Raw genomic sequence first — 7,641 nt, 5'->3', positions numbered from 1 at the left:
TATACTTTTATTGTATTTGTGGTTCATCATGGCAAAAAAACAAAACAAACATATTATCAATGCTAACTGCAAAGATTAATATTGGTTTCTATGATCACATGGTGCAACAACATTTATTTTTGAAAATATCAGAAGTAGCACATTGTCCGGATGAGAACCCAGCCTTCTTACAGTCTACCTTACATTTACCATTTCCGTACGTTGCTGAACAAGTAGTCGGACACATATTATCGATTCTTCCTGTTGGTTTGATATCTGCATGTCCACAAAGTCACCACACATGCATGAATATCATATACAATCATATACAGATTATAGATATGTCAATGTTCTTAGATTTGAGATGATGAAACTTATATTTGTCAAAAACTACATAGAAATAAAAATGTTACCTGAAGCCAAGACATTGTAACTCGACAAAGAAGTTACCAATACTATCAAAAGTAAAAAGGTCACTGAAGTCTTTATGATGCCCATTTTCTTGCTTGTAGTATACTGTATATATCAAGTTATCAACTATAATGTAGTATAATATTAGACAAATCTGTTCTGTGATTTCTTAGATTGTAAGTGCAAGCTCTATTTATAGGGCATTTAGGTTTTTGTGGTTCAAAAAAAAAGTTTACGATTCTTCTTTTGTTACCATTGATGCATCTTTCATAAATACTAATAATATATTTCTTAACATTGATGGCTCTTCCGCATATACTAAACAATATTTTTTCTGACTAGATGATATTTTTATTTTTATGACTATTTTTACATACAAAACTTTTTTTCCTTTTTAAGTTGTTTAAAAACCAAGGTTAACATTTTTTAAAAAAGAATAAGGTTGACCGGTACATAGAATAAAATAATATACTAACTTTATCGAATTATCTGAGAATCATATAAAGGTCTAGAAAATATTTAGAACTCCATTTTGAGCAATTTCATTGTAAAATAGTAATTTCCACCACATCCATGCATTTGATGAATTTGTTTGGTGAAGTTCTCCAAGTTTTAAACTGGTTTTTACTTTTTAAACCACCCTCCTAAAGATAATTTATTCAGAATCGTTTATAAAATGTTTTCAAACAATCTGACCATCCAAATCGAGTATACCGCACACATCAATGGACAATGGCTCCGCTACGTTGACCATCCGAATTGAGCATACACACACATCGATGGCTCATCTCTCCTTACTAGCTAGCACTAATTAAACTAAACATGTCATGTATTTTAACTACACCATATGCCTTCTTCTTTAGGCGATTTGAAAACTTTTATATGAATGTGAACATCATCATGTTGGATATATAAAAGTATGCATCAGAGTTTGAATGTTAATTAACCATAAGCCAATTGCTTCATATATTACAGTATAAGCAGATTCTCTTAATTACGTCCTCCATAGCATTTACGAACAAGAAAAACTTTGTATAGATCAATCAACTCTATTAGAATCGAGCACATATTTATATACATTGCCACACTCTTAATTTACTCTAATTAAACCCTAATCATATCGAAACTACATAGCTGCAGAAAATTAATTGCTTTTGTGATATTGATTATTGTGTAGTTGTTTTTATGTCTCATTCCCACTATTGTTAGAGTATTTCTTTTTAAAATATATATGTATTTGTGCATAGTGATAGTTGGATATATTGATATAGAGTGTATATTTGGTAATTTTGATTAGAAAGATAGAAAATAAAAAAATTATACTATACTTTTATTGTATTTGTGGTTCATCATGGCAAAAAAACAAAACAAACATATTATCAATGCTAACTGCAAAGATTAATATTGGTTTCTATGATCACATGGTGCAACAACATTTATTTTTGAAAATATCAGAAGTAGCACATTGTCCGGATGAGAACCCAGCCTTCTTACAGTCTACCTTACATTTACCATTTCCGTACGTTGCTGAACAAGTAGTCGGACACATATTATCGATTCTTCCTGTTGGTTTGATATCTGCATGTCCACAAAGTCACCACACATGCATGAATATCATATACAGATTATAGATATGTCAATGTTCTTAGATTTGAGATGATGAAACATATATTTGTCAAAAACTGCATAGAAATAAAAATGTTACCTGAAGCCAAGACATTGTAACTCGACAAAGAAGTTGCCAATACTATCAAAAGTAAAAAGGTCACTGAAGTCTTTGTGATGCCCATTTTCTTGCTTGTAGTATACTGTATATATCAAGTTATCAACTATAATGTAGTATAATATTAGAAAAATCTGTTCTGTGATTTCTTAGATTGTAAGTGCAAGCTCTATTTATAGGGCATTTAGGTTTTTGTGGTTCAAAAAAAAAGTTTACGATTCTTCTTTTGTTACCATTGATGCATATTTCATAAATACTAATAATATATTTCTTAACATTTATGGCTCTTCCGCATATACTAAATAATATTTTTTTCTGACTAGATGATATTTTTATTTTTATGACTATTTTTACATACAAAACTTTTTTTCCTTTTTAAGTTGTTTAAAAACCAAGGTTAACATTTAAAAAAAAAACAAGGTTGACCGGAACATAGAATAAAATCATATACTAACTTTATCGAATTATCTAAGAATCATATACAGGTCTAGAAAATATTTAGAACTCCATTTTAAGCAATTTCATTGTAAAATAGTAATTTCCACCGCATCCATGCATTTGATGAATTTGTTTGGTGAAGTTCTCCAAGTTTTAAACTGGTTTTTACTTTTTAAACCGCCCTCCTAAAGATAATTTGTTCAGAATCGTTTACAAAATGTTTTCAAACAATCTGACCATCCAAATCGAGCCGCACACATCAATGGACAATGGCTCAGCTACGTTGACCATCCGAATCGAGCATACACACACATCGATGGCTCATCTCTCCTTACTAGCTAGCACTAATTAAACTAAACATGTCATGTATTTTAACTACACCATATGCCTTCTTCTTTAGGCGATTTGAAAACTTTATATGAATGTGAACATCATCATGTTGGATATATAAAAGTATGCATCAGAGTTTGAATGTTAATTAACCATAAGCCAATTGCTTCATATATTACAGTATAAGCAGATTCTCTTAATTACTTCCTCCATAGCATTTACGAATAAGAAAAACCTTGTATAGATCAATCAACTCTATTAGAATCGAGCATACATTTATATACATTGCCACACTCTTAATTTACTCTAATTAAACCCTAATCATATCGAAACCACATAGCTGCAGATAATTAATTGCTTTTGTGATATTGATTATTGTGTAGTTGTTTTTATGTCTCATTCCCACTATTGTTAGAGTATTTCTTTTTAAAATATATATGTATTTGTGCATAGTGATAGTTGGATATATTGATATAGAGTGTATACTTGGTACTTTTGATTAGAAAGACAGAAAATAAAAAAATTATATTATACTTTTATTGTATTTGTGGTTCATCATGGCAAAAAAACAAAACAAACATATTATCAATGCTAACTGCAAAGATTAATATTGGTTTCTATGATCACATGGTGCAACAACATTTATTTTTGAAAATATCAGAAGTAGCACATTGTCCGGATGAGAACCCAGCCTTCTTACAGTCTACCTTACATTTACCATTTCCGTACGTTGCTGAACAAGTAGTCGGACACATATTATCGATTCTTCCTGTTGGTTTGATATCTGCATGTCCACAAAGTCACCACACATGCATGAATATCATATACAATCATATACAGATTATAGATATGTCAATGTTCTTAGCTTTGAGATGATGAAACTTATATTTGTCAAAAACTGCATAGAAATAAAAATGTTACCTGAAGCCAAGATATTGTAACTCGACAAAGAAGTTGCCAATACTATCAAAAGTAAAAAGGTCACTGAAGTCTTTGTGATGCCCATTTTCTTGCTTGTAGTATACTGTATATATCAAGTTATCAACTATAATGTAGTATAATATTAGAAAAATCTGTTCGTGATTTCTTAGATTGTAAGTGCAAGCTCTATTTATAGGGTAATTAGGTTTTTGTGGTTCAAAAAAAAAGTTTACGATTCTTCTTTTGTTACCATTGATGCATCTTTCATAAATACTAATAATATATTTCTTAATATTGATGGCTCTTCCGCATATACTAAACAATATTTTTTCTGACTCGATGATATTTTTATTTTTATGACTATTTTTACATACAAATCATTTTTTTTTCCTTTTTAAGTTGTTTAAAAACCAAGGTTAACATTTTTTAAAAAAAAAATAAGGTTGACCGGAACATAGAATAAAATCATATACTAACTTTATCGAATTATCTGAGAATCATATACAGGTCTAGAAAATAATTAGAACCCTATTTTGAGCATTTTCATTGTAAAATAGTAATTTCCACCGCATCCATGCATTTGATGAATTTGTTTGGTGAAGTTCTTCAAGTTTTAAACTGGTTTTTACTTTTTAAACCACCCTCATAAAGATAATTTGTTTAGAATCATTTACAAAATGTTTTCAAACAATCTGACCATCCAAATCGAGTATACCGCACACATCAATGGACAATGGCTCAGCTACTTTGACCATCCGAATCGAGCATACACACACAACGATGGCTCATTTCCCCTTACTAGCTAGCACTAATTAAACTAAACATGTTATGTATTTTAACTACACCAAATGCCTTCTTCTTTAGGCGATTTGAAAACTTTTATATGAATGTGAACATCATTATGTTGGATATATAAAAGTATGCATCAGAGTTGGAATGTTAATTAACCATAACCATAAGCCATTTGCTTCATAAATTACAGTATAAATAGATTCTCTTAATTACTTCCTCCATAGCATTTACGAACAAGAAAAACCTTGTATAGATCAATCAACTCTATTAGAATCGAGCATATACATTTATATACATTGCCACACTTTTAATTTACTCTAATTAAACCCTAATCATATCGAAACCACATAGCTGCAAATAATTAATTTCTTTTGTGACAATGATTATTGTGTAATTGTTTTTAAGTCTCAGTTCCACTATGGTTAGAGTATTTCTTCTTAAAATATATATGTACTTGTGATGGTGATAGTTGGATATACTGATATAGAGTGTATACTTGGTACTTTTGATTAGAAAGATATATGATATGATAATTATAATATATTTTTATTGCATTTGTGGTTCATGGCAAATCGAAAAACAACCAAAAAAACACATATCAATGCTAATTGCAAAGACAAATATCAGTTTTTTATCACTTGTTGCAACAACATTTGTTTACGAAAGGACCAGAAGTAGCACATTGTCCGGATGCGAACCCAGCCTTCCTACAGTCTGCCCCACATTTACCATTTCCGTACGTTGGTGAACAAGTAGTCTTGCACAGATCATCGATTCTCCCTGTTGGTTTGATCTCTGCATATCCACAAAGTCACCACACATGCATGAATATCATATACAATCATATATAGATTTATAGATATATCAATGCTTTTGCTTTCAAATGATGAAACCTATGTTAGCAAACAACAATATATAGATAAAAATGTTACCTGAAGCAAAGACATTGTAACTCGACAAAGAAGCTGCCAATAATACTATCAAAAGTAAAAAAGTCACTGAAGTCTTTGTGGTGCCCATTTTTTTGCTTGTAGTATATATATTTAGTTATCAACTATAAAGTAGTATAAATATTGGACAAATCTGTTATGTGATTTTCTAGATTGTAAGTGCAAACTCTATTTATAGAGCATTTAGGTTTTTGTGGTTCAAAAAAAAATTTACAATTCTTATTTGTTACCATTTATGCATCTTTTATATATGCTAATAATATATTTTTGACTAAAAATTATTTCTTAACATTGGTGGCTTTTCCACATATACTAAACAATATTTTTCGTGACTAAACGATATTTTTATTTTTATGACTATTTTTACATACATAACTTCTTTTATTCATTTGTTTAAAAACCAAGGTTGACCTTTAACAAAAAAAAAAGGTTGACTGGATACTAAAATAAAATCATATACTAACTTTGTCGAATTATCTGAATATCATATACAAGTCTAGAGAATATTTTGAACTCCATTTTAAACCTTTGCATTAAAAAGTAGAAATTTTCACCGCGTATGAATTTATTCATCAAGTTTTATTAGACCGGTTTTTACTTTTTAAACCAACCTCCTAAAGATCCCTTTTGTTCATAATAGTTTACAAAATGTTTTCAAACAACTCTCCACTACGTTGACCATCCGAATCGAACATACCACACATCAATAGACAATGGCTCAAGTACGTTGACCATCCGAATTGAGAGCATACACACACATCAATGATTCATCACTCCTTACTAGCACTAATTAAAGTAAACATGTCATGAATTTTTAACTACACCGTATGCCTTCTTCTTTAGACGATTACAAAACTTTTATATAAATGTATACATCATTATGTTGGATATATAAAAGTAAGCATCAGAGTTGAGTGTTGATTAACCATAATAACCATAAGCCAATTGCTTCATATTTTACATATAGAGCAGATTCTCTTACTTCCTCCATAGCATTTACAAACAAGAAAAATCTTGTATAAATCAATCAACTATGTTAGAATCAAGCATATATATATATATATATATATATATATATTGCCACACTCTTAATTTACTCTAATTAAACCCTAATCATATCGAAACTACACAGCTGCAAATAATTACAGTATAACCTCTATAAATTAATACTCGGTAAATTAATAATCTCTATAAATTAATAAATTTCTCCGGTCCCAAATTGGGACTAGTGTAATTTTGGATACTATTCGATAATATAATAAAATAATATTTTTTTTAAAACTCCTTTGTAAATTTATGGTCCCATCAATAATATAAATTAATAATTATATAAAATTATCTAAATATATGTATATATCTACACCTTAATTTTTATTGGAGTTTATTTTTAATATTTTTACTATATAAAAATCTTTGAGTGCTAATCGACTTGTGCATAGTGTATAATAAGAGAGTATACTACTACATTCGTTTGATTGCGAAAAATATAATAATAAATTTTATTTAATTTATGAAAAATGTAAAAAACATATAATCCAAGGCAAGATTAGTGTCTATCACTTGTTGCAACAACATTTGTTTCTGAAACGAGAAGAAGTAACACATCGTCCTGATGAGAATCCGACTTTTCTACAATCCGCGTCACATTTACCGTTTCCGTATGTTGTCGAACAAATATTCTTACATTGATCACGAATTCTCCCTGTAGGTTTGATCTCTGCATGTATGTCCACAATATTACCCCACATGAATATCTTATATATATGCATATTTATATTATTTATATGTACACTCATGCATATCAATGTTCTTGCTTTCAAATGATGAAACATGATTAGAAATTAACAACATAGCAATAAAAACTTACTTGAAGCTAAGATGTTGTAATTGGACATAGAAGTTGTCAATGTTATCAAAAGTAAAAAAGTCACGAAAGTCTTTGTGACGCCCATTTTGTCTTTGCTCGTTGTATCAAAGTTCCAATTATTAAATAAAATATGTTCGGTGATTTGCTAAATCTTAAATATAAGTTCTATTTATAGAACCAACATTTAGGTTTTTGTGATTGTGAAAAAGAGGTTTAAGATTTTTTTTTTC

At 29.4% G+C, this 7,641-nt stretch overlaps 4 protein-coding genes across 4 annotated transcripts; all 4 read right to left on the bottom strand.

Moving 5' to 3' along the window:
* Window positions 28–532, bottom strand: LOC109129284 (defensin-like protein 44). Its single transcript, XM_019237115.1, has 2 exons — window positions 393–532; window positions 28–255 (listed from the first exon to the last, which is right to left on the bottom strand). Exons 1-2 carry the CDS (start codon window positions 475–477, stop codon window positions 95–97), a joined length of 246 nt encoding a protein of 81 aa, XP_019092660.1. The 5' UTR covers window positions 478–532; the 3' UTR covers window positions 28–94.
* Window positions 1,741–2,241, bottom strand: LOC109129282 (defensin-like protein 44). Its single transcript, XM_019237113.1, has 2 exons — window positions 2,096–2,241; window positions 1,741–1,968 (listed from the first exon to the last, which is right to left on the bottom strand). The coding sequence occupies exons 1-2, from the start codon at window positions 2,178–2,180 to the stop codon at window positions 1,808–1,810; spliced, it is 246 nt and encodes an 81-aa protein (XP_019092658.1). The 5' UTR covers window positions 2,181–2,241; the 3' UTR covers window positions 1,741–1,807.
* LOC109129288 (defensin-like protein 43) lies at window positions 5,161–5,667 on the bottom strand. Its single transcript, XM_019237119.1, has 2 exons — window positions 5,527–5,667; window positions 5,161–5,389 (listed from the first exon to the last, which is right to left on the bottom strand). Exons 1-2 carry the CDS (start codon window positions 5,612–5,614, stop codon window positions 5,229–5,231), a joined length of 249 nt encoding a protein of 82 aa, XP_019092664.1. The 5' UTR covers window positions 5,615–5,667; the 3' UTR covers window positions 5,161–5,228.
* On the bottom strand, window positions 7,084–7,600 carry LOC109129270 (defensin-like protein 43). The gene is made up of 2 exons (XM_019237098.1): window positions 7,412–7,600; window positions 7,084–7,261 (listed from the first exon to the last, which is right to left on the bottom strand). The coding sequence occupies exons 1-2, from the start codon at window positions 7,494–7,496 to the stop codon at window positions 7,101–7,103; spliced, it is 246 nt and encodes an 81-aa protein (XP_019092643.1). The 5' UTR covers window positions 7,497–7,600; the 3' UTR covers window positions 7,084–7,100.

This window comes from Camelina sativa, chromosome 15, assembly GCF_000633955.1.
Source record: "Camelina sativa cultivar DH55 chromosome 15, Cs, whole genome shotgun sequence".
Taxonomy (NCBI): domain Eukaryota; kingdom Viridiplantae; phylum Streptophyta; class Magnoliopsida; order Brassicales; family Brassicaceae; genus Camelina; species Camelina sativa.
This window is presented reverse-complemented; position numbering and strand designations above follow the sequence as displayed.

Coding starts and splice junctions, on each gene's coding strand:
- LOC109129270 (XM_019237098.1), bottom strand. CDS start 7,496: ATGGGCGTCACAAAGACTTTCGTGACTTTTTTACTTTTGATAACATTG. Junction 7,262..7,411: donor TTACAACATCTTAGCTTCAA/GTAAGTTTTTAT, acceptor ACATACATGCAG/AGATCAAACCTACAGGGAGA.
- LOC109129282 (XM_019237113.1), bottom strand. CDS start 2,180: ATGGGCATCACAAAGACTTCAGTGACCTTTTTACTTTTGATAGTATTG. Junction 1,969..2,095: donor TTACAATGTCTTGGCTTCAG/GTAACATTTTTA, acceptor GTGGACATGCAG/ATATCAAACCAACAGGAAGA.
- LOC109129288 (XM_019237119.1), bottom strand. CDS start 5,614: ATGGGCACCACAAAGACTTCAGTGACTTTTTTACTTTTGATAGTATTA. Junction 5,390..5,526: donor TTACAATGTCTTTGCTTCAG/GTAACATTTTTA, acceptor GTGGATATGCAG/AGATCAAACCAACAGGGAGA.
- LOC109129284 (XM_019237115.1), bottom strand. CDS start 477: ATGGGCATCATAAAGACTTCAGTGACCTTTTTACTTTTGATAGTATTG. Junction 256..392: donor TTACAATGTCTTGGCTTCAG/GTAACATTTTTA, acceptor GTGGACATGCAG/ATATCAAACCAACAGGAAGA.